Source organism: Tachyglossus aculeatus, chromosome 4 (genome assembly GCF_015852505.1).
Source record: "Tachyglossus aculeatus isolate mTacAcu1 chromosome 4, mTacAcu1.pri, whole genome shotgun sequence".
NCBI classification, from domain to species: Eukaryota; Metazoa; Chordata; class Mammalia; order Monotremata; family Tachyglossidae; genus Tachyglossus; species Tachyglossus aculeatus.
In genome coordinates, this window is record NC_052069.1 from 86,131,081 (window position 1) to 86,158,611 (window position 27,531).

Sequence of the window (27,531 nt, forward strand, 5' to 3'; positions counted from 1 at the left end):
CCCGTTGTTGGGTAGGGACCATCTCTATGTGTTGCCAACTTGTACTTCCCAAGCGCTTAGTACAGTGTTCTAGACCGTGAGGCCCCTGTTGGGTAGGAACCATCTCTATATGTTGCCAAATTGTACTTCCCAAGCGCTTAGACAGTGCTCTGCACACAGTAAGCGCTCAATAAATACAATTGAATGAATGAATGCTCTGCACATAGTAAGCACTCAATAAATACGATCGAACGAATCAGTGGGCTTTACCTAGACATGGGCACAGGCTGAGCTCGCTCATTTATTGAGCACTTACTGTGTGCAGAGCACTATACTAAGCGCTTGAGAGAACACCGTATTACACTAAACAGACACATTCCCTGCCCACAATGAGCTTACAGTTTAGAGAGTTTACAGTCTAGATAGGGGGTACTTCACTGGATCTAACTCTCGGCTTCCAAATGTCACAGTAGGGCATACTAGACTGTAAGCTCGTTGTGGGCAGGGAATGTATCTGTTCTATTGTACTCTTCCAAGCACTTAGTACAGTGCTCTGCTCACAATAAGCACTCAATAAATATGACTGGCTGACTAGGGCAATGAGGTGACACTAGGAAGAGAATCAGAGGAGGAGCATCTACTAAGTGGCATGAGGGAGGGAATCATTCATTCAATTGTATGTATTAAGCACTTACTGTGTGCTCTGCACACAGTACTAAGTACTTAGTACACTGCTCTGTACTAAGCGTTTGGGAGAGAACAATACAACAATAAACCGACACATTCCCTGACAGAGAAGTAGCAGCTACCATCAACTGACTGGGCAGGTCTCTTCCACTGTCTTCTCTCTCCCTTTCCCTTTTTCCAAGTGTTTGGGAGAGAACAATACAACAATAAACCGACACATTCCCTGACAGAAAAGTAGCAGCTACTAATCAACTGACTGGGCAGGACTCTCCCACTGTCTCCTCTATCCCTTTCCCTTTTTCCAAGCGTTTGGGAGAGAACAATGCAACAATAAACCGACACATTCCCTGTCAGAGAAGTAGCAGCTACTCATCAACTGACTGGGCAGGACTCTTCCACTGTCTCCTCTCTCCCTTTCCCTTTTTCCAAGCGTTTGGGAGAAAACAATACAACAACAAACCGACACATTACCTGTCAGAGAAGTAGCAGCTACTAATCAACTGACTGGGCAGGACTCTTCCACTGCCTCCTCTCTCCCTTTCCCTTTTTCTAAGCGTTTGGGAGAGAACAATACAACAATAAACCTTCACATTCCCTGATAGAAAAGTAGCAGCTACTAATCAACTGACTGGGCAGGACTCTCCCACTGCCTCCTCTCTCCCTGTCCCTTTTTCCAAGCGTTTGGGAGAGAACAATACAACAATAAACTGACACATTCCCTGACAGAGAAGTAGCAGCTACTAATCAACTACAGAAAATGAGGTGGGTTTTGCTTAAGCAGGTTCAGGGACGATTTATGTAATCATCATCACCATCAAAAGGAAAAACGTCTGCCAAATCTATTATAGTGTACTCTTCTAAGCAGTTCATTCATTCAATCGTATTTATTGAGTGCTTACTGTGTGCAGAGCACTGTACTAAGCGCTTGGGAAGTACAAGTCGGCAACATATAGAGATGGTCCCTACCCGACAACGGGCTCACAGTCTAGAAGGGGGAGACAGACAACAGAACAAAACATGTAGACAGGTGTCAAAGTCATCCGAACAAACAGAATTAAAGCTAGATGCACATCATTAACAAAATAAATTGTAAATACGTACAAGTAAAATAGAGTAATAAATCTGTACAGATATATATTTATATATATCTATATATATATACAGGTGCTGTGGGGAGGGGAAGGTGCTTTGCACCCAGTAATAATAATAATAATGGCATTTGTTAAGTGCTTACTATACGCCATGCACTGTACTAAGTGCTGGAGTGGAGAGAAGATCATCAGGTCCCACAGTCTAAGTAGGAGGGAGAGCAGGTATTAAATCCAGTGCTTAGTACAGTGCCCAGAGCTTAGTACAGTGCCTGGCACATAGTAACCACTTAACAAATACCATTTAAAAAAAAGAATCCCCATTTTGCAGAGGAGGGAACTGAGGCACAGAGACATCAAGGCCGCGTGGCTCAGTGGAAAGAGCCCGGGCTTTGGAGTCAGAGGTCACGGGTTCAAATCCCGGCTCTGCCAATTGTCAGCTGTGTGACTTTGGGCAAGTTACTTCTCCGTGCCTCATTTCCCTCATCTGTAAAATGGGGATTAAGACTGTGAACCCCATGTGGGACAACCTGATCACCTTGTGTGTCCCCAATGCTTAGAACAGTGCTTTGCACATAGTAAGTGCTCAACAAGTACCTTCATTAGTACTAACTCAAGGTCACACGGCAAGTATTTGGCAGTTCTCTAACTCCCAAACCCATGCTCTTTCCCGTAGGCCACACTGTTTCCCTACTTGTAAAGTGTTTTCTGTGTGCTTTTTAAAGCACTGGGGTAGAGACAAGCTAATCACAAACCCCATGTGGCTCACAGCCTTTATCCCCATTTTACAGATAAGGTAACTGAGGCACAGAAAAGTTAAGTGACTTGCTTAAATCACTTTAGTGTTTCCGCCACTCGTCTGCTGTGTGACCTTGGGCAAGCTACTGAATTTCTCTGTCTCTCAGTTACCTCATCTGTGAAACTGGGATTAAGACTAGGATCTCCATGTGGGACAATGAACTGTGCCCAACCTGATTAGTTTGTATTTACCCCAGCGCTTAGTACAGTGCCTGGCACATAGTAAGTGCTTAACAATACCATTAAAAAAAAAGTGACGGAGCTGGGATTAATTTGGGTTGAAAATCCTGGAGACCTGTGTCTTAATTTCATGTAATTACTCCAGGGCTTAGTACAGTGCTATTTTATTGTAAGCTCTCAGCAAATTCTTGTAATGCTACTGCTAATATTAATAACAATAAAATAATGAGAGGATGGATACAAACGATGTACATACGGAAATAAATGAAAGGGGAGTCAAAGATGACAGGAGTTGAATGTGAGGAAGGTGTCATTGTTCATTTATTCATTCATTCAATCGAATTTATTGTGCACTTACCGTGTGAACACTGTACTGATTGCTTGGGAGAGTAAAATACAACAATAAACAGACATTTCCTCATTCATGGTGATGTGAAAGTTATTAATCAATGGCATTTGTTGAGCACTTACTGTACACATGGTATTAAGTACTTTTTGTTGAGTAGATGGAGTTGGTAGACACGATTCTAATATTTATTGAAAACTTACTGTGTGCCGAGCACTATATTAAGCACTTGGGAGAGTATAATATAATTAACAGACATGATCTCTGCTACTCTGTTATAGTCTACTCTCCCAAGTATATAATGGGAAAGCATTGCTTATTTTTACAAGTCGGAACAGACCAACATCAGAAGTCATAGGACACTTTTTTCCCCAAACGGAGAAACATAGCACAAGGAAAGGAATCAGGCACTTTAGCCTGGTAATTAAACAGGATCCTGCTTGACAAGGGGAAGGAAAGGGACATCCTGCACTGCACACAGTAAGCGCTCAGTAAATACGACTGAATGAATTTCACCACCATTCTGGTAGGTTCTTTTTGGTTCATTCATTCACTCAATTGTATTTATTGAGCGCTTTCTGTGTGCAGAGCACTGTACTAAGCACTTGGGAAGTACAAGTCGGCAACATATAGAGACGGTCCCTACCCAACAACGGGCTCACAATCTAGAAGGGGGAGACAGACATCAAAACAAAACGCGTAGACAGGTGTCAAAACAGAGCTGGCTCAGTTTTCCCCTTCAGTGCTTACTGTTAAAGCGCTTCCAGCCAGGTAACGGGGGACAGAGGCACATCAACCTATTAACACAGTGGGAAATATCTTTTCCCAGAACAGTACAAGAGCCTGATTTTTCCGGTCGCTAGGATCCACTCCATCACCCCCATCTTACCTCCTTCCCTTCCCCACAGCACCTGTATATATGTATATATGTTTGTACATATTTATTACTCTATTTATTTATTTTACTTGTACATATCTATTCTATTTATTTTATTTTGTTAGTATGTTTGGTTTCGTTCTCCATCTCCCCCTTTTAGACTGTGAGCCCACTGTTGGGTAGGGACTGTCTCTATATGTTGCCAATTTGTACTTCCCAAGTGCTTAGTACAGTGCTCTGCACACAGTAAGCGCTCAATAAATACGATCAATGATGATGATGATCCACTGATCGAAGTGGCCACTCTCAGCCAACACATTTCCTGGACACGGGGGAATTACCTTCTTAACTGATGACAAATCAGGACCAAGACTTCTAAAAAGAGAGTGGAAAACTAATGGGACACACTGCATTCTTGCTCACAAGCTTCTCCCACTGCTGCCACCACAGCGGAGGTCAGCTTTTAGCCTCAGGATGGGGCGAGCACCTTCTCAACTAACCTATAAGTCACAGTTTGTGTTGCTTCATCCAAAGGCCCATCAGATACTACTGCTTTGCCATTTCTTTTAATGGCATTTGCTAAGCATTTACTCTGTGCAAAGCACTGTTCTAATCGCTGGGGAGGTTACAAGGTGATCAGGTTGTCCCACCGGGGGCTCACAGTCTTCATCCCCATTTTACAGACGAGGGAACTGAGGCCCAGAGATGTGAAGTGACTTGCCCAAAGTCACACGGCTGACAATTGGCGGTGTGGGGATTTGAACCCGTGACCTCTGACTCCAAAGCCTGGGCTCTTTCCATTAAAATGAAGAAAGTGGGTAGGTGGCTGGGATGACTCTTTCTGGCTTATATTAACCCTGATGGTTGCCAGCTACTTGAAATTGTGAAAAAAACCTAAACTTTTAGACTTTTCAATAGTTCTTGACAGATCTTAAGGACTATTTTATGGTATTTAAGAGCTTACTATGTGCCAGGCTCTGTACTAAGCGCTGGGGTAGATAGAAGCTAATCAGGTTGGACACAGTCCATGTCCCACATGGGGCTCACATTCTTCAAATGAGGTAACTGAGGCACAGAGAAGTTAAGTGACTGGCCCAAGACCACACAGCGGAAAAGCGATTCCTGGGCCCAAGTTTATTTAGCTGAGCTGTTTAAAGGGCTGGTCATATACAGTAGTTCAGGAAACCTCTGAACTGATTTAATAGTAAAAATAATGATGATAATAATTGTGGTATTTGTTAAACGCTACTATGTGCCAGGCACTGTACTAAGCGCTGGGGTGGATACAAATAAATAGGGTTGGACATAGTCCCTATCCCACATGGGGCTCAGAGTCTCAATCCCCATTTTACAGATGAGGTAACTGAGGGCCAGAGAGGTAAAGTGACGTGACTTGCCCAGGGTCACACAGCAGACAAGTGGCAGAGCCGGGATTAGAACCCATGACCTTCTGACTCCCAGCTCCGTGCTCTAGCCACTCTGCCATGCTGTTTCTCAAAGAGATAGGGTAACGGGAAGGAGTGCAATCTAAACATGTACAGAATCTGTCAACAGCATCTTGGTGGAAAGTATTCGTGCCATCCCAGGCACAGAAAAACACGTAGGTCTCTGGCTGTCTGAAAACTGCAGTTGTGGTGAGCAGGGGTTCAATAATTCAGTGAGAACTCAACACTGTTACTACTACCTCTCACTTTCCTATGCTGAGAACATGTGCTTCTCCCCCTTTTAGACTGTGAGCCCACTGTTGGGTAGGGACTGTCTCTATATGTTGCCAACTTGTACTTCCCAAGCGCTTAGTACAGTGCTCTGTACACAGTAAGCACTCAATAAATACGATTGATGATGATGATGATGCAAGGAAAAATGCAGAGAGTTTATCAAAGGGGGTGTTACCTGTATATCAGTTCCTAACCTGCTTTGCTAATTTGAAAAGTCTTAGAAAAAAAGGGGTGTGGGGATATGTGGGCACTTGGGAGTTTTTTAGACTCCCCTTCAAAACTGGACTCTACCACTCTGCTATAACCATGAAACACAATGAATATAGTAACTGGCATCTAAGGAAAATGACACGTGGCTGAAGTAATTTGCTACTCTCCTAATACAACCCAGGCTGCAGACTTAGGTCCTCTAGGGCTAACCTTCTCACTGTGCCTCAATCTCGCTTATCCCATTGCTCACCCCTGGTCCACGTCCTGTCTCTGGCCTGGAACGCTCTCCCTCCTCAAACCCGACAGACAATGCCTCTCCCCTCCTTCAGAGCCTTAATGAAGTCACATCTCCTCCAGGAGGCCTTCCCAGCCTAAGCCCCCACTTTCCTCTTCTCCCACTCCCTTCTGCATTGCCCTGACTTGCTCCCTTTGTTCTTCCCCACTCCCAGTCTACAACGCTCATGTACAGATCTGTAAGTTATTTATTTATATTGTCTGTCTCTAACTGAGAAGCGGCGTGGCGCAGTGGAAAGAGCCCGGGCTTTGGCTTCAGAGGTCATGGGTTCAAATCCCGGCTCCGCCACTTGTCAGCTGCGTGACTCTGGGCAAGTCACTTAGCTTCTCTGTGCCTCAGTTACCTCATCTGGAAAATGGGGATTAAGACTGTGAGCCCCCCGTGGGACCACCTGATCACCTTGTAACCTCCCCAGCGCTTAGAACAGTGCTTTGCACATAGTAAGCGCTTAATAAATGCCATTATTATTATTACCCCTCTAGACTGCAAACTTGTGGGCAGGGAATATGTCTGTTTACTGTTGTATTGTACTCTCCCAAGTGCTTAGTACAGTGCTCTGCACACAGTAAGTGCTCAATAATAATAATAATGATGGTATCTGTTAAGCGATTACTATATGAAAAGCACAGTTCTAAGCACTGGGGTAGATAGAAGGTTATCAGATTGCCCCACAGGGGGCTCACAGTCTTAATCCCCATTTTACAGATGAGGGAACTGAGGCTCAGAGAAGTTAAGTGACTTGCCCAGTCACACAGCTGACAAGTGGCAGAGGCGGGATTCAAACCCATGGCCTCTGACTCCAAAGCCTGTGCTCTTTCCACTAAGCCACACTGCTTCTCTAAATATGACTGAGTGAATGAAAAGAGTTCATCACGATAATTCACTGCTATTTACTGAGTGCTTCCTGTGCACAAAGCACTGTACTAAATGCTTGGGAAAGTACAATACAATGGAGTTAGACTTGTTCATTGCCCAGAAAGAGCTTACAGTCTAGAGGGAGCTTACGAAAAGGCACGTGCATAGATAATACAATACAATTTTTCACCACCTGGATGGGGGTGGAGAAGCAAAGATATTTCTCTTTTCTTGAAGTCAGTCAATCGTATTTATTGAGTGCTTACTGTGTGCACAGCACTGTACTAAGTACTTGGGAGAGTACAATGCAACAATAAACAGACACATTCCCTGTCCTCAACAAGCTTACAGTCCAGATAGGGAGACAGACGCTAATAAAAATAAAAAATAAATGACAGATATGTACATAAGTGCTTTAGGAGGGAAGGAGGATGAATAGTGATAATAATAATAATAATGGTATTTGTTAAGTGCTTACTGTGTGTCAAGCACTGTTCTAAGTGCTGGGGTAGATACAGGGCAATCATGCTGTCCCACGTGGGGCTCACAGTCTTAATCCCCATTTTATAGATGAGGTAACTGAGGCACAGAGAAGTTAAGTGGCTTGCCCAAGGTCACCCAGCAGGCAAGTGGCAGAGCCGGGATTAGAACCCACAACCTCTGATTCCCAAGCCTGGGTTCTTGCCACTATGCCACGCTGCTTCTGCAATAATAAAGGGAGCAAGTCAGGGCGACACGGAAAGGAATGGGAGAACAACTCCCATTTTACTGTACAACATTTTACTGTACTCCCCCAAGCGCTTACTGCAGTGCTCTGAAAGTGTTCAATAAATGGGTTATTGATTCCTTTCCTTCCACCTTCCCCGAATCAAAATAACTTACTGCTGCATGTTCTTCGGTCGGGGTTCAAGACGAACCCTTGATGGCATTTACATTTGTAGGAATTATCCGCGTTTACACACTCGTGTTGACAGCCGTGGCTCTCCGAAGAGCAGTAATCTACAACTGAATAAAACAAAAGACAAGAGAAATGAAGACACAGAGTTCAACCGGCAACTGGATCAGAAATGTCTAGTGCTTATGTGTACCATCTGTGAAGACCACAGCATAATAAGAGCAAATGTTGCATTTGACATATTAATGGACTAGTCATGAAAACCCCAAACCAAATACAAACATCCCGAAAGTCAACTTCTCATCAAACAGGCTGAAATCCTTCTTCGCTCTTCTTTTGCTCATCAGTCTGAAATCTATCTTGGCTAGTCTTTTGCACAATCATGTAATGATGAGCAGATGAGTTCATTTTCTTCCTGGAGACCTAAATGTTGCACACCTCTAAATGGTAGTCTGTAAAAAAAGGTTTTTTTTAACTTGTTTTTCCTCCAATTTTTACAGGTCTGTCACAGAGGGAGACAGTTTGGGCTTTCTTTCAAAGGTAATCCCTAGGTTTGAACCACAAAGCTTCCCTTTAAGATAATGAAACTACCCATTCTTAGCATCTTGTAGTCCTCTAGACTGTAAGCTCCTTGTGGGTTGGGAACATGTCTTCCAACCTTTCTTATGGTTTTTGTTAAGCACTTAGTATGTGTCAGGCACTGTTCTAAGTGTTGGGGTAGATACAGGATAATCAGGTTGGATGCGTCCACATCCCACATGGGGCTCACAATCTTAATTCCCCCGTTTTACAGATGACGTAACTGAGGCACAGAGAAGTGAATTTATTTGCCCAAAGTCCACAGAAGACAAATGGTGGAGCCGGGATTAGAACTCAGGTCCTTCTGATTCCCAGACCCACTCTCTATCTAACTGATAACGCGGCTTCTCTGATGCATCGTACTCTCCCAAGGACTTAGTACTGCACACAGTAAGCCGTCAATAAATACCAGTGATTGATTGATTAGGGTCTCAGGCACCGGTGGGAAAAAGGACAGTCACTTTTTTCCATCTGTTTTGCTTTACAATGAAGCACACTCAAAGAAATTCCCATCCAAAGAGCACAGCAGTCTCAGTCACTCTAAATATTAATCACGATGTACTGGCCTTTCTCTGGTATTCTTTCAGAGGCCAACAGATAATAATAATTAATAATAATTGTGGTATTTGTTAAGCATTTATTCCGTGCCAGGCCCTGTACTAAGCACTGGGGTAGATACAAGGTAATCGGGTTGGACACAATAGAGGGCTCACAGTCTTAATCGCACACACTCATGCTCAGAGATGTCAACTCTTCATTTTGAGTGGGGAGCTTTAAAAGAGGTAGGGATTTTTTTTTAATTGCAGGGGGAGAGATGAGGAATGGGAGGAGACAGACTTCAAGCAGCTAATAATAATAATAATAATAATGATGATGGTATCTGTTAAGTGCTTACTATGTGTAAAGCACTGTTCAAAGCGCTGGGGAGGGGGTTATCGGGTTGTCCCATGTGGGGCTCACAGTCTTAATCCCCATTTTACAGATGAGGTAACTGAGGCCCACAGAAGTGAAGTGACTTGCCCAAAGTCACACAGCTGACAAGGGGCGGAGCCTGGATTTGAACCCATGACCTCTGACTCCCAAGCCCGGGCTCTTTCCACTGAACCACACTGCTTCTCTATAGGCATAAAACTATTTATTTTATTTTGTTAATATGCTTTGTTTTGTTCTCTGTCTCCCCCTTCTAGACTGTGAGCCACTGTTGGGTAGGGACCATCTCTCTATGTTGCCAACTTGTACTTCCCAAGCGCTTAGTACAGTGCTCTGCACACAGTAAGTGCTCAATAAATACAATTGATTGATTGATTGATTGATAAAACTACCAGTTTGGGTCTTTTCGGCCTGACTGGAAACTCAGGTCTTGTCACAGACCTGGGATGAGAAATCTGGGAGTCCAACTGAGAAAACCAGAGCAGGAGAACCCTTTAAAACAAGGTCTAGTCCTATCTGATTTGCTTGTATCCACCCCAGCACTTAGTACAGTGCCTGGCACATAGTAAGCGCTTAACAAATGCCATAATTATTATTATTAATTATTAGTACCCCACCATTCAGCTGGTCCCCCTGAGCCACAGTCTCTCCTTCCCCAGTGAAGCCCACCCCCTCCCAGCCAGCGAAGAAGAGCAATCATCTGGTGCCCTTGAGGGCTTGGTAACGGTGGCGCTCACCACACTCACCAAGTCCTCAGAGTTACTTTGATTTTGGGTTATTTTGACATCTGGCATTTAATGATGGCATTTATTAAGCGCTTACTATGCAAAGCACTGTTCTAAGCGCTGGGATTTGAGTCACCTCACCAGCCCAGAAGAAAAAAAACCTTCTTTCCCAAATGAACTATTTTCCTAAAGAACAAATCAAGCAATCATTGATATCGGGAAGCAACGAGGCCTAGTGGATAGAGCACGGAACTGGGAGTCAAAAGGATCTGGATTCTAATCCCGGTTTTGCCACTTGTCTGCTGTGTGACCTTGGGCAAATCACTTCACTTCTCTGTGCTCAGTTACCTCATTTGTAAAATGGAGATTGAGACTGTGAGCCCCACGGGGGACAGGGACTTTAACTCAATTTGTTTGTAATAATAATAATAATAATAATAATAATAATGTTGGCATTTGTTAAGCACTTACTATGTGCAAAGCACTGTTCTAAGCGCTTGGGGGGATACAAAGTGATCAGGTTGTCCCACGTGGGGCTAACAGTCTTAATCCCCATTTTACAGATGAGGTAACTGAGGCTCAGAGAAGTTAAGTGACTTGCTCAAGGTCACACAGCAGACATGTGGCGGAGCTGGGATTCGAACCCATGACCCCTGACTCCAAAGCCCTGGCTCTTTCCACTGAGCCACGCTGCTTCCCACTCCAACACTTAGTACAGTGTCTGGCACATAGTAAATGGGGATGGGGATGAAGACTGTGAGCCTCATGTGGGACAGGGACTGTGTCCAATCCAATTACCTTGTATCTATCCCAGCACTTAGTACAGTGGCTGGCACGGAGTCAGAAGCAGCCTGGCTCAGTAGAAAGAGCCCGGGCTTTGGAGTCAGAGGTCATGGGTTTAAATACCGGCTCCATCAACTGTCAGCTGTGTGACTTTGGGCAAGTCACTTCTCTGTGCCTCAGTTACCTCATCTGTAAAATGGGGATTAAGACTGTGAGCCCCACGTGGGACAACCTGATCACCTTGTAAACTCCCCAGAGCTTAGAACAGTGCTTTGCACATAGTAAGCACTTAATAAATGCCATCATTAAATACTGCAATTATTATTATTAATAATAAGCACTTAACAAAACCCACCATTATTATTATTATTTTTTTGAGTGCTTACTGTGGGTAGAGCACTGAATTTAGCACTTCTGAGAGTGCAGTGCAATAGAGTGGCTGAGCAGTGTGGCTTAGTGGAAAGAGCCCGGGCTTGGGAGTCAGAGGTCATGGGTTCTAATCCCGGCTCCGCCACATGTCTGCTGTGTGACCTTGGGCAAGTCACTTAACTTCTCTGAGCCTCAGTTCCCTCATCTGTAAAATGGGGATGAAGACTGTGAGCCCCCCGTGGGACAACCTGATTACCTTGTATCCCCCCCAGCGCTTAGAACAGTGCTTTGCACATAGTAAGTGCTTAACAAATGCCATTATTATTATTATTATTATTATTATTATTAGAGCATTCATGTCCACCAGAAACTTACAGTCTGGAAAAGGGGACAGACATTAAAATAGATTATGGATGTGTACATAAGTGCTGTAAGGCTGAAGGTGGAGTGAATATACTTAAAGGGTACAGATAATAATGATAATAATAATGATGGCATTTATAAAGCACTTACTATGTGCAAAGCACTGTTCTAAGCGCTGGGGAGGTTACAACGTGATCAGATTGTCCCATGGGGGGCTCACAGTCTTAATCCCCATTTTACAGACGAGGGAACTGAGGCACAGAGAAGTAAGTGACTTGCCCAAAGTCACACAGCTGACACTTGGTGAAGCTGGGATTTGAACCCCTGTCCTCTGACTCCAAAGCCCGGGCTCTTTCCACTGAGCCATGCTGAGATCCATTTGCATAGACAATGCAGAAGGGAGAGACAGTAGGGAAAATCAGGACTTTATCAGGGAATGCCCCTTGGAGGAGATATGATTTCCATAAGATTTTGAAGGTGGGGAGAGTGGTGGTCTGTCATATATAAAGGGGGAGGGAATTCATTCATTCATTCATCCAATCATATTTTCATTCATTCATTCAATCGTATTTATTGAGCGCTTACTGTGTGCGGAGCACTGTACTAAGCGCTTGGGAAGTACAGGTTGGCAATATATAGAGACGATCCCTACCTAACAACGGGCTCACAGGCTAGAAGCGGTATTTAATAAACACTTACTGTGAGCAGAGCACTGTAGTAAGTGCTTGGGAAAGTACAATAAAACAATAAACAGTGACATTCCCTGCTTACAACAAGCTCACAGTCTAAATTCCAGGCCAGAGGGAGGACACAGGCGAGGGGTCGATGGTGAGATAGGTGATGGACGGGTAGAATGAGTAAGCTGGCACTGGAGGTGTGAAGCATGGCTTGTAGTACATCAGTGAGGTAAGATAGGAGGGGGTGAATTGATTTAAGGGCATTAAAGCCGACAATGAGAAGCTTCGGTTTGATGCAGAAGTGGATGGGCAACCGTTGGAAGTTTCTGAGGACTGGTGAGGCCTGAACTGAATGATTTTTTTTAGAAAAATGATCTGGGAAGCAGAGCAACCTATGGGCTGCGGTGGGGAGAGACAGGAGGCAGGAAGGTCAGCAAGGAGGCTGATACAGGAGTCAAGGCAGGATATTAATCAACGTAGTAGCAGTTTGGATGGAGAGAAAGGGCAGTTTTAGCCATGTTCTGAAGACAGAACCGACATGATTTGGTGACGGATGAATATGTGGATTGAATGAGAGAGATGAGTCAAGGATAATGCCTAGGTTAAAGGCTTGTGAGATGTGAGGAGACCTGTGCTGTCTCCACTGATGGGAAAGATTTGGGGAGGGCAGCGACATGCTGAAACATCTGAAGCATTTTAAAAACGTACATTCTACATAAAATGCTCATTAAATGTGGTGGGTTTCTTTATGGTATTTGTTAAGCGCTTACTATGTGTCAGGCATTCATTCATTCATTCAATCGTATTTATTGAGCGCTTTCTGTGTGCAGAGCACTGTCCTAAGCGCTTGGGAAGTACAAGTTGGCAACATATAGAGACGGTCCCTGCCCAACAGGGGGCTCACAGTCTAGAACTGTACTAAGCATGGGGGTAGTAATAATAATAATAATGATGACATTTATTAAGCGCTCACTATAATAATAATAATGATGGCATTTATTAAGCGCTCACTATGTGCCAAGCACTGTTCTAAGCGCTGGGGGGGGTTACAAGGTGATCAGGTTGTCCCACGTGGGGCTCACAGTCTTCATCCCCATTTTACAGATGAGGTAACTGAGGCCCAAAGAAGTTAAGTGACTGCCCAAAGTCACAGAGCTGACAGTTGGTGGAGCCGGGATTTGAACCCATGACCTCTGACTCCAAAGCCCGGGCTCTTTCCACGGAGCCACACTGCTTCTCTGGTAGATACAAGATAATCAGGTTGGACACAGTCCCTGTCAAACTCAGGATTCACAGTCTTAAACCCCATTTTACAGATGAGGTAACAAGTACAGAGAAGTGAAGTGACTTGCCTAAGGTCACACAGCAGACAAATGGAGGAAGCAAGATTAAGCTCAGGTCCTGTGACCACACTACTTCTCACTGATTCCCCCTGTTCCCGCTCCCATCCCAAAACTATGAGAAGCAGCGTGGCAGGTGGAAAGAGCCTGGGCTTTGGAGTCAGAGGTCAGGGATTCAAATCCCAGCTCCGCCAATTGTCAGCTGTGTGACTTTGGGCAGGTCACTTCACTTCTCTGGGCCTCAGTTACCTCATCTGGAAAATGGGGATTAAGACTGTGAGCCCCCCGTGGGACAACCTGATCACCTTCTAGACTGTGAGCCCACTGTTGGGTAGGGACTGTCTCTATATGTTGCCAACTTGTACTTCCCAAGCGCTTAGTACAGTGCTCTGCACACAGAAAGCGCTCAATAAATACGATTGATTGATTGATTGTAACCTCCCCAGAGCTTAGAACAGTGCTTTGCACAGAGTAAGCACTTTACAAATGCCATTATCATTATTATTATTATTAAAGCCAATTTCTTTGGCACTAAACCAAACAGGTTTGGCCAGATCATCATCATCATCAGTGGTATTTATTGAGCACTTACTATGTGCAGAGCACTTTACTAAGCGCTTGGGAGAGTATGATAAAACAGAGGCAGCAGACACATTCCCTGCCCACAAGCACTTAGTACAGTGTCTGGCACATAGTAAGCGCTTAACAAATACCATAATTACTAAGGAGTTTAAGTCTAAACTCCTGCAGACACTCCTCCTGAGGCACTTCTTGCCAGGATTATCAGGAGGGTAGTGGCCACAAGTACACAAGGGGCTAATTTCTACAGGAACTTGGAGAAACCCAGAACCAGGAACTTCAGGGACAGACGCTAAAGAGCAAGATCGATGTAACGATGACACATCTCTAAAGAGGCACGTTTATCTGGATGCTTTATTCCTCTTTAATAACAGTGATTTACGGGGCTTTTCCACACCAAATTTGTCAACGGGGTAGAAAAGAAGCAAGGGTAGGGAATTGAACGAACAAATGAATTTCAGACTGATCGGCTGAAATGGCTCTTCTAAAGGGTGAATGAAGCAGAGGTGGACTCATCCATCTTTGAGACAGTGGAGATTAAAACTTTCTAAATTCACTGGAATAATACACCCAGTCCTTGCCTCTTTTCTCCCCCAGGGGATATTTTGTGGCTTTGCTAACTTCCTTCAATCACAAAAAATCATACCAAAGTCAACAGACTTGGACCCAGCTGCGGCTAGTCTGATTCCTTAATTCAACAGCACCTGGATTTTCCCAGGATGCTTCCTCAGAATATACCCTTAGGTAATTTTTCTCTTGCAACTTTTCAGCATTTCCCTTAAGGCACATAAAAAAGTCATTTGATGATTATTTTTCTTTAACTCACAGAAGTTGAAACCTAAAGACCTGGATTAGGTGTCTGTCCATGTTGTAAGGAATAATTCAGCAAGCTGGAAAAGGCATTTTTAGACAAGGTAACATAAACTTGAGATTTAAATCCTAGGATATTAAACTCCGTCACATCCCCCCGTTTCCAGTGGGGATTCACCTGCATCCTGCATCACAGTAGCAGAAACAGAGAACTTCTTTAGAAGAAACATGTGGATTCTAAAGACTGCTGATGCTCAAATAACAGTGACAGATCCAGTGTGACCAGAAGGAACCCTTACCTAAAGTCATTTCTGAAGCGAACACAGAGACTTTTCATTCGTGGGTTTTGTTCACTTTACATTCTGTTTCACAATATGAGGGAAAGAGAAACCAACATATAACAGGGAACCCATATTTATGGGATCATCATCATCAACTACAAGTGCTTAACAAATACCAAAATTATTATTATTATTATTTATTGAGCACTTACTACAAGCGCTGCGCTGAGCACTAGGGAGAGTACATTACAACAGAGTTCATTCATTCATTCAATCATATTTATTGAGTGTGCTTACTGAGAGCACTGTACTAAACGCTTGGAAAGTACGACACAGCAACAAAGACAGACAATCCCTGCCCACAACAGTCTAGAGGGGGGAGACAGACATTAATATAAATAAGTAATTTATAACATACAATTTAAAGATATGGTAAAGATGGAGTTCGCTTTTGCTATTGGTTAAGAGGCTGGATTCCCTCCAGGGAGACACCGAGCCGGGCAACATAGGAAAGAAATGGGTGGGCAATTAGTCTTTTACATCTGTTGTACTTTTCCAAGCACTCAGTATGGTGTGCCACACTAAGTAGGGGCTTTGATAAGCCACTTCACTTCTCTATGCCTCATTTACCTCATTTATAAAATGGGGATTAAGACTGGGAGCCCCACGTGAGACAACCTGATTACCTTATATCTACCCCAGTGCTTAGAACAGTGCTTGGCATGTGGTAAGCACTTAACAAATACCACAATTATTATTAAAAGTATCATTACTACACCTACTAATGCTTGATTACAATGGGATTGATTAGCATGCCATGTGTGGAATTGTCCTTTGTGAATAAGAAAGAGTAAGAAGGCATGGCAGGAATTCCTTTTTCCACCTCTCCTCTCATATGCCCACACATATTATAATAATAATAATAATGATACCATTTGTTAAGCGCTTACTATGTGCAAAGCATTGTTCTAAGTGCTGGGGAGGTTACAAGGTAATCAGGTTGTCCCACAGGGGGCCCACAGTCTTAATTCCCATTTTACAGATGAGGTAACTGAGGCACAGAGAAGTTAAGTGACTTGTCCAAGGTCACACAGCAGACATGTGGCGGAGCCTGCCTACACCCATTGGGCAAGTCGCTTCATTTCTCTGTGCCTCAGTTCCCTCACCTGTAAAATGGTGATTAATACCTTGTGGGACAGGGAACGTGTCCAGCCTGATTAGTTTGTATCTACCCCAGAGCTTAGTACTATAAACAAACCCACCCCACCGCATAGTACAGTACGTACAGTAGTACAGTGCTTTGCACACAATACGCACTCAATAAATGTGACAACGAATGGATGAAGGAATGGCTTAGGTGTATTTAGAATTTTAGTTGGTCCTATTATGTGGGTGATTCCTTTTACCAGGATTTACCTCCTGGTATAAAACCTCCTACCAAAAGAGTGGGAACTTGGCTGAAGAACCCCTTTAGGAATGTTAAGTGTCCCACCCACTCCCTACCTAATTCATTCATTTATTCATTCAATCGTACTTACCTAATGAAGGAACACTTTCCTGGCAGAGAGAAAGGGAGCAATGAGAATAGCTTTGCAAGCAGAAATGGTGACAGACCATCCACTAGGGTTGGGAGGAAATTGTCAACTGTTTCACATACTTAATTCAACCTCCTACTGTACTGTACAAAGACATGTTTGACAAAGTTTAAAGTCAAAAAAGATTCAGAAATTCCTCCCTTCTGAGGCAAGCCTAATGGAAAAACGAACTATCTTGGGAGGGCAGGCATTTAAGAGTCAGCAACCCACACACTGACCAATTCAGGCGTGGAAGCTCATAAACGCATCTATTTGGCTGCATCAGCCTCTCGGCTGAAGATGTGGGGGCGAATGCCCTGTGAAACTCCTCAGCCATCAAATGGGAATAACATAACCATGGGCATCCATGACATCATGGATAAGAGGTTAAACTACAGCGATCTAATCAAGAAACTGGACCCGAGCTGCCGGTCAACCTCCACTAAAATGGGAAGAAAAGTCTCTCATTCATTCAGTCATATTTATTGAGCGCTTACTGTGTGCAGAGCACTGTACTAAGCTCTTGGGATGTACAGTGCTTGGGAAGCCCAGCAAGGAGCTCCTCCAGGAGGCCTTCCCAGACTGAGCCCCTTCCTTCCTCTCCCCCTCGCCCCCCTCTCCATCCCCCCATCTTACCTCCTTCCCTTCCCCACAGCACCTGTATATGTGTATATATGTTTGTTCATATTTATTACTCTATTTATTTATTTTACTTGTACATATCTATTCTATTTATTTTATTTTGTTAGTATGTTTGGTTTTGTTCTCTGTCTCCCCCTTTTAGACTGTGAGCCCACTGTTGGGTAGGGACTGTCTCTATATGTTGCCAACTTGTACTTCCCAAGCGCTTAGTACAGTGCTCGGCACACAGTAAGCGCTCAATAAATACGATTGATGATGATGATGAGAAATGAGTCAGTGTTGAGGGAAAAACTAAAGCCAAATTCATGCAAACAGTAAGACGACAGAGATTGAAGAGCTTGAATTTGAACGGGGACGATGGTCGTAATTCTGGATTAGGAACCAATATGACTGAGCCATTATTATGGAATTAGTAGCCACCAGAAGATCAGCTTGGGTTTATCTTCTGACATGGTGGAGGTGGGAGGGGAGAGGCCCACTTACTCTTTTTACGGCAGGGAAAGACTCATCCAAGACCAGTCACCCTACATTAGGAGGGAATGCCACAAATCATACTCACTGTTTCTGGCTACCCCGGGTGGACTCACAAAAATCCGGCTTTTGGCTGAGATGGCCATGATAGTGGCAAGTCCAGCGTGGACCGAGGCCGCAGAGGGAAGATGAAAATCTACAGCTGATGTAGGTGCCAACAGAGGCCTGGAGCTCCTGGGGCACAGCCAGTAATAGTCACGATTGCGGTATTTGTTACGTGCTTACTATGAGGCAGGCACTGTACTAAGCGCTGGGGTAGATACAAGCAAATCAGGTTGGACACAGTCCCTGTCCCATGCGGGGCTCACAGTCTCAGTCTCCATTTTAAAGATGAGGTAACTGAGGCCCAGAGAAGTGAAGCGACTTGCCCAACGTCACACAGCAGACAAGCGGCGGAGCGGGGATTAGAACCCATGACCTTCTGACTCTCAGGCCCGGGCTCGAGCCACTCCTCCTTCTGTGCAGCTACTGGAGACAACTACATCAACGGTAGTTTCTTTTTCCTATTTCTGTCTCTGCTGCCGTTCCTCTCGGTGCCAAAGACATCTGTTTCAGAGGGTAGGCATTTCTCAGAGTGGGAATTTGAGAAGGGTGTCTGTGTGTGTGGATATGTGTCTGTGTGTGTGTGTTTGTGTGCATATAAGTATAAATGTGTGTCTGCCTCCAATCGGTGGTACTTATTGGGTCCTTATTGTGTGCAGAGCACTGTACTAAGCACTTGGGAGAGTACAACACAACAGGGTTGCTAGACACATTCCCTGCTCACAATGAGCTCATAGTGCACTTCAAGTCTGTCTCCCCACTTTAGACTGTAAACTTGGGGTTGGCAGGGAATGTGTCCACCAACTCTGTTGTAGTCAGCTGTGTGACCTTGGGCAAGTCACTTCACTTCTCTGGACTTTAGTTACCTCATCTGTAAAATGGGGATGAAGACTGTGAGCCCCCCCGTGGGACAACCTGATCACCTTGTACCCTCCCCAGCGCTTAGAACAGTGCTTTGCACATTAGTAAACGCTTCACAAATGCCATCAGTATTATTATTATTAGTATACTGCTCTGCACACAGTAAGCACTCAATAAATACTACATAGATTGAATGATTAACTGTTCCCTCTATACTGTAAGCTCAGTGTTGGCAGGGAATATGGCTACTAACTCTGCTATATTGTAGTATAGGGCTCTGCACACAGTAAGCACTCAAATACTTATATTCATTCAATCATACTTATTGAGCACTTACTGTGTGCAGAGCACTGTACTAAGCACTTGGGAAGTACAGGTTGGCAACTGTTCCCCCTAGGCTGTAAACTCAGTGTGGGCAGACAATGTGTCTACCAATTCTGTTATGTTGTACTTTCCCAAGTGCCTAGTACGGTGTTCCGTACACAGTAAGCACTCAATAAATACGATTGATTTATTGATAGAGTCCCTCGTTTTCTCTATTTTTCCTTACTTTCACCCCATTTCCCTCTCCCACGCCTCCCAACGCCATATGCCAGGACTATTACCCCCACCCTTGGGAGGCTCTGTTCCTATCCTCTGCCGAGTTCCGGAAAATAAACGGGGAACGAACCCCCTTAGACAGGGAATCTACAGCTGCTGATTTAGCAAGTGATTCTTTCGGAGGAAGAACCTGGCATGGGTCCTGCGTAGGCCTTAAAACTGCAGACTTTCCTAGCAGTTCCCTCTGAGTATCCTGGGACTGAAGGAAAACCTGTGTCATAGCAGCAGTCAGGCAGGCCTTGGAAAGTCATCAGCCCTCTGCTAGGATTCCCTCTCTTCTCTTCCCCGCCCATGTCCGCTCCCACAACTTGTCTGGTTTTGTTGGAAATGGACCCGAGAAGAAGCAAGGCCCAAAGGGTCAGACCATAGGGAAAGTATGGGAACGCTTGGGAAAGTACGACATAACAGAATTGGTAGACACATTGTCTGCCCACACTGAGCTTACAGCCTAGAGGGAACAGTCAATCTATATAAGTATTTACTGAGTGCTTACTGTGTGCAGAGCACTGTACTACAATATAGCAGAGTTAGTAGCCATATTCCCTACCAACACTGAGCTTATAGTCTAGAGGGAACAGTTAATCATTCAATCTATGTAGTATTTATTGAGTGCTTACTGTGTGCAGAGCAGTATAATAATAATAATAATAGTGATGGCATTTGTTAAGTGCTTACCATGTGCAAAGCACTGTTCTAAGCGCTGGGGAGGATACAAGTGGTGAGGCTTCTCTGGTCATTGCACAGTCTCCAGGAAGGCTAGAAAGACTCTCCTCCTGCCCACCAGTGACCATGGAGGGAGGCAAGTGGAGTGGAAAGACAGGCAGAAGTGGTGTCCAGTAGCGCAAATCTCGTCTATCTCACCACCAACCTCTCGTCCACACCCTCCCTCTGGCCTGGAACAGCCTCCCTCCTCATATCTGACAATTACTCTCTCCTCCTTCAAAGCCTTATTGAAGGCACATCTCCTCCAAGAGGCCTTCCCTGACTAAGCCCTCCTTTCCTCTTCTCCCGCTCCCTTCTCTGTCACCCTGACTTACTCCCTTTATTCAACCCCACTCTCAGCCCCATGGCACTTGTGCATATCTGTCACTTCAGAGAAGCTTCAGAGAAGCAGCGTGACTCGGTGGAAAGAGCCCGGGCTTTGGAGTCTGAAGTCATAGGTTCAAATCCCGGCTCTGCCAACTGTCAGCTGTGTGACTTTGGACAAGTCACTTCACTTCTCTGGGCCTCAGTTACCTCATCTGTAAAATGAGGATTAAGACTGTGAGCCCACTTTGGGACAACCTGAGCACCCTGTAACCTCCCCAGCACTTAGAACAGTGTTTTGCATACAGTAAGCGCTTAATAAATGCCATTATTATTATTATTATTATTATTATTTATTTATAGTAATGTATGTCTCCCCCTCCCTACTGTAAGCTCGTTGTGAGCAGGGAATGCGTCTATTGTTATAGTGTACTCTCCCAAGAGCTTAGTACAGTGTTCTGCACATGGTAAGCACTCAATAAATACAACTGATTCAGATAAGCCCATCACTGGGGCTCCCAGAGGGGTGCAAGACCTATAGTCCCCCATCCTCCCACCAGTCCTCATGACAGAGAAGCCCGAAAAGACAGAGACTTTCTTTTTTTCTGTGATGTGCTACTTAAATGTTTTGGAAAAAAAAACCCCAACAACCTCTAGGCTGTCCAGGGAGTCCTTGAAGCTGCAGAGGTCAGAGGCTTTGCAGTTGTTGGGTCATTGCTGTTTTCTCATTTTGGCAAATTACTGAAAAGAATCCTTCTTGTATTGTTACACTTTTCAATACATTAATGTCTTTCTAACACGTTTTTCTGCAGCATGAACACAGGAAGCAGAGAGAAGCATGAGAATACGAGAAGTAGTGTGGCCTAATGGGTAGAGCACAGGACCGGGAGTCAGAAGGACCTGGGTTCTAATCCCAGCTCCGCCACTTGTCTGCTGGGTGACCTTGGGCAAGTCACTTCACTGTGCCTCAGTTTCCTGGGGATTAAGGCTGTGATTCCCAGTGGTCCCAGGGTGGTCCCAGGCTCCTATTTTCAGCCTTCTAGACTGTGAGCCCACTGTTGGGTAGGGACTGTTTCTATATGTTGCCAACTTGTACTTCCCAAGCGCTTAGTACAGTGCTGTGCACACAGTAAGTGCTCAATAAATATGATTGAATGAATGAATTCTTATGCGGGAATCACACGTGGGATTGGACTGTGTCCAATCTAAATAATTTGTATCTAACCCAGTGCTTAGAACAGTGCCTGGCACGTAGCAAGTGCTTAGATACCATAAAACAAATACCGTAAAACAAAACACACAAGTCCCAAACCCCTGGTGTTTAATCCTTGAGTCTCGGAGGTCTCAGGCAGCATTGCCATAAAATCTGGTGGAACTTAACGAAAGTTTAAGATGACCTTGGCTTCGTCACCTGAATTTATGACCACCCCGGAGGAACTGATTCTGTCAGGAGAAGAACCTGGCAGGGGTTTCGTGTAAGTCTTAAACTTCAGACATCTCCAGCAGTCTCCCCTGCCCATCCTGGGACAAAAGGAAAACCTGTGTCATAGCAGCAGCCCTGCCTCCTCAGGGCTCAGGCAAGCCTTGGAAAGTCATCAGCCTTCTGCTAGGATTCCCTCACTCTTCCCCCTCTCCTCTCCCCCTGCCACCTCCCTCACCTTGTCTGGTTGGTCCCAGGCTCCTATTTTCGGCCCGAACCAAAGGAGATCTCATTTCCCGACATTTAAGCTCCCTGTTCAGCCCTTCCTGGATCCTCTCAGATGGTGTTCTACCCTTCAACTGCCGCAGTTCTTTGGGAGGAAACCCAACACAAAGATACGATATTCCCATAACTCTCCCTGAGGTGGTTTTGATCCAGCATACATTACGGAAAAATTCACCATCAGCCACCTATATATAAATCACACACTCCTGCTCTCCTCTGGATCAAGTTATACTGAATAGACTCTATGGCTAGAAAAGAATTTCCTGGTGGTAAATGTGTGAGACAGCTCCGCTTCTCAAGTTCTTTCAACAGAGGAGGATTCTGAGGGAGGGAAAATGGGGCAAAGTAGTTATTAGCTAAACTCCTTAAAACCCACCCCAGAATATGATACCACAGCCAAGGGACCAAAAGTATCGGTTTGTTAGAAGAGAAACAGTCTTCCAGCCTCTCTCTTTTCCCAACCCACAGCTCTATATCTCTTTATTAACTTGAGTGGAGAGTAAGTATACTTACTAACACATTTCTTTCCATCTTCGCCGAGCTTGTAACCATCAAAACACTGGCAGACGTAGGAACCAGGCACGTTCACACAGATCTGCTCGCAGGCGTGCCTCTGCTCTTCACACAGGTCCTGAGCTGAAAAAAAACATGAGTTCATTACAAAAAGCTTCTTCCCTAAAGGGATTTCAAAGCACAGACAAGTAGAATGAACCGGAAAATGCCACCCAGTGATTTGCTCTGTCATATTATTGTCCCTATTTTGCCGGTGGAGAAACTGAGTGAGGGATCAGTTTATTCTCTGGCCCAGCCATTTTTTATGGTATATACGATATTTCTTAAGAGCTTACTGTGTGTCAGGCACTGTACTAAGCGCTGGTTTGGACGCAAGCCAATCAGTCCATCTCTCACATGGGGCTCACAGTCTTAACCCCTATTTTACAGATGAGGTAGCAGAGGCCCAGAGAAGTGAAGCGACTTGCCCAAGGTCACACAGCGGGCAAGTGATGGCACTGAGATTAGAACCCAGGTCCTTCTGATTCCCAGGCCTGGGATCTATCCACTAGGCCACACTGCTTCTCCATCAGTGTCAACAGCAGTCCAAAGACAGAGCTTCTGCCTGTCAAGCTTATAGGGCCATCCTGCGAAAAACTGAACATTAACATGTGCTTTTGGGGGCACTGCCATGGCCCACTATTCATAATAATCATGAGGATGATGATGATGATAATCATAATAACGATAATTTTGGTTTTAGACACTCACTATGTGCCAAGCACTGTACTCTCTGTCCAGCCGATTCCCAAATTTACTTCTCCAGCCCTGATCGCTCTCTTACCCTATAGTCCTGCATTTCCTTCTGCCTTTAGGACATCTCTTCCGAATGTCCGGCTGACAGCTCGAAAACCAGCATGTCCAAAACAGAACTCCTTCTCCGCCCGCCAAAACCGTGTCCAAAAGTGATTTTCCCATCACTGTAGACAACACTGCCATCCTTTCTATCTCACAAGCACATAATCTTGGCATTATCCTCAGTTCATTTCTCTCATTCAACTTCATATTTAGCGTGTAACTAAATCCTATTGGTCTTCCTTCATAACATCTCTAGAATCTGCCCCTTTCTTGTCATCCAAATTGCTACTATGATGATTCAAGCCCTTATATCCCGCCTCGAATACCACATGGGCCACCTTGCTGATCTCCCTGCCTCCAGTCTCTTTCTAATAGCAATAATGATGGAATTTGTTAAGCACTTACTATGTGCCAAGCACTGTTCTGCCAAGCACAGTTCAGGCTGTCCTATGTGGGGCTCACAGTCTTCATCCCCATTTTACAGATGAGGTAACTGAGGCCAAGAGAAGTTAAGCGACTTGCCCAAAGTCACACAGCTGACAAGTGGCAGAGCCAAGATTAGAACCCATGATCTCTGACTCCCAATCCCGTGCTCTTTCCACTAAGCAACACTGCTTCTCTATTCGAGTCCATACTTCACTCTGTTTGGATCATTTTTCTAAAAAACTATTCAGTCCATGTGTCTCTACTCCTCAAAAATCCATAATAATAATAATGGTATTTGTTAAGCACTTACTATGTGCAAAGCACTGTTCTAAGCGCTGGGGAGGTTACAAGGTGATCAGGTTGTCCCATGGGGGCTCACAGTTTTTTAATCCTCATTTTACAGATGAGGTAACTGAGGCCCAGAGAAGTGAGGTGACTTGCCCAAAGTCACACAGCTGACAGTTGGCGGAGCTGGGATTTGAACCTATGATCTCTGACTCCAAAGCGAGTGCTCTTTCCACTAAGCAACACTGCTTCTCTACTCGAGTCCATACTTCACTCTATTTGGATCATTTTTCTAAAAAACTATTCAGTCCATAAGTCTCTTCTCCTCCAAAACCCTTCCATCTTGCATGAAACTCCTGACCTCCGGCTTTAAGACACTCAGTCTGGCTCAGTTTAAAGAGCACGGGCTTTGGAGTCAGAGGTCGTGGGTTCAAATCCTGACTCTGCCAACTAGCTGTGTGACTTTGGGCAAGTCACAACTTCTCTGGGCCTCAGTTACCTCATCTGTAAAATGGGGATTAAGACTGTGAGCCCCCTGTGGGACAACCTGATCACCTTGTAACCTCCCCAGTGCTTAGAACAGTGCTTGGCACATAGGAAGCACTTAATAAATGCTATTATTATTATTATTATTATTAATCAATAGTATTTATTGAGCACTTACTGCAAGCAGGGCACTGTACTAAAGTAGCTCTTCCCACCACCAGCTGTGCTTACCTTCCTCTATCACCCAGCCACCCTCTAACTTCAACCTCCTCACAATACCCTGATCTCATCTGTTTTGCTGATGTCCTCTTGTTCAAGTCTTCCGTGACAGTCCACCGCACAGCCCACCTTCAAAGACGTCCTAAAAATCACCTCTCCTACGAGATTCCTTCCTTGACTAACCCCTCATTTCCATTTCTCCATCTGTCTTTTGCGTCCTGATTTTCCCAAGCTCAAGCTGAGGAATAGCGACTACCAAATCTTTCGTCATCATCATCATAATAATAATGTTGGTATTTAAGTGCTTACTATGTGCCAAGCACTGTTCTAACCAATGGGGTAAGATACAAGGTAATCAGGTTGTCCCACGTGGGGCTCACAGTCTTCATCCCCATTTTACAGATAAGGTAACTGAGGCACAGAGAAGTGAAGTGACTTGCCCAAAGTCACATAGCTGACAATTCTCTTTAGGCTGAGTACAGTTCTCTGCACATAGTAAATGCTCAATAAATACCATTGGCAGATGGATAAATTAAGTGCTGGGGTAAATGGAGACAATCGGGTCAGATACAGTCCCTGTCCCACAGAGGGCTCGAGGTCAAAGTAGGAGAGAGAACAGCTATTTGAAACCCCATTTTACAGATGAGGAAACTGAGACACCGAGAGATAAAATGACTTGCCCAAGGTCATCCAGCAGGCGAGTGGTAAATCTGGGATTAGGGGTCAGAAGGACCTGGGTTCTAATCCTGGCTCCGCCACTTGTCTGCCGTGTGACCTTGGGCAAGTCACTTTACTTCTCTGTGCTTCATTCTCCTCATCCGTAAATTGAGGATTGAGACTGGGAGCCCTATGTGGGACAGGGACTGTGTTCGACCCAATTACCTTGTATCTGCCCTAGCGATTAGTTCAGTGTCTGGTACATAGTAAGCACTTAGCAAAGACCACAATTATTATTATTAGTAGTATCAGTACATTGCTCTGCATGTAGTAAATTCTCAATAAATCCTACTAATTAAGCTCTTATTGGGTGCAGAGCATTGCACTAAGAACTGGGAAAGAGCATACAGGATTCAATACCTGTTCAATCAGTGGTATTTAGTGAGAGCTTTCTGTGTGCAGAACACTGTATTAAGTGCATGGAAGAGTGTAGTACAATAGAATTGGAAGACATGATCCTAGAATTTTAATTTCCCCCATTCACCCTCCCCTCGGCATCACCTATGCACCCGGATGCAGCGTGTCTCAGTGGAAAGAGCCCAGGCTTGGGAGCCAGAGGTCATAGGTTCAAATCCCGGCTCCGCCAATTGTCAAGCTGTGTGACTTTGGGCAAGTCACTTCACTTCTCTGCGCCTCAGTTACCTCATCTGTAAAATGGGGATTGACTGTGAGCCCCCTGTGGGACAACCCGATCACCCCTGTAACCTCCCCAGCGCTTAGAACAGTGCTTTGCACATAGTAAGCGCTTAATAAATGCCATCATTATTATCATTATTATTCTCTGAGCCTGTTACCTCATCTGTAAAATGGGGATTAAGACTGTGAGCCCCATATGGGACAACCTGATCACCTTTTATCCCCCAGCTCTTAGAACAGTGATTTGCACCTAGTAAGTGCTTAACAAATGCCATCACTATTATTATTATCATTATTATTACCCATTAAGTAGTTGATATTCACCCCATTCTCAGTCCTACAGCACTTAAATATCCCTATACTTTCCCGTGTTCCCTAGCTGTAATTTATCGTACTGTTGGTCAATGACTCTAATCTACAATCTCCCTGTGGGCAGGACTGTGTCTTCCAACTATTGTATTATACTCTACCAAGCATTTAGTACGGTGTTCTGCACACAGTAAGCATTTATTAAACGCCCTCGACTGAACAGAGAGTAGATCCCATATACTTTGACCGGGTGTTTGGATACGGACGCTGCCGTCGAGGGGGCTCACAATCCAACTCAGGTCCTCTGATTCCCAGGCTTGTGATCTTTCCTCTAGACCATGCCACTTGGCTGCCTGTTTGAGGCTGCCAACAGACCCCTGGTTTTCTTCCAGTGACAGGGACAATCAATCAATCAATCAATTGTATTTATTGAGCACTTACTGTGTGCAGAGCACTGTACTAAGTGCTTGGGAAGTACAAGTTGGCAACATATAGAGACGGTCTCTACCCAACAGTGGGCTCACAGTCTAGAAGGGGGAGACAGAGTACAGAACATATTAACAAAATAAAATAAAAAGAATAGATATGTACGAGTAAATTAGCACTACATATTCTAACGGGCTTTTCAGGCCTCCGTTCCTAACCCTGCTCTTGGCGTTGTTCCTTCAGCCCAGAAGCAAATAGCTGGAAGGTGTCAGGGCTAAGGAAAGACAAAGGAATTTGGGTAGGGCACTTGGTTGGGAGCCCAGTGTGCTGAT

At 44.6% G+C, this 27,531-nt stretch overlaps 1 protein-coding gene across 2 annotated transcripts in view; it reads right to left on the minus strand.

The window, feature by feature from the left end:
• Positions 1 to 27,531, minus strand: part of MATN2 (matrilin 2) — a 201,350-nt gene that overhangs the window by 78,794 nt on the left and 95,025 nt on the right. For both annotated transcript variants that reach the window (XM_038745876.1, XM_038745875.1), the window contains exons 5-6: positions 22,859 to 22,981; positions 7,916 to 8,038 (exon numbers count right to left, since the gene is read on the minus strand). In XM_038745876.1, coding sequence (XP_038601804.1) covers positions 7,916 to 8,038; positions 22,859 to 22,981 — 246 coding nt within the window. The remainder of the gene's footprint in view (positions 1 to 7,915; positions 8,039 to 22,858; positions 22,982 to 27,531) is intronic.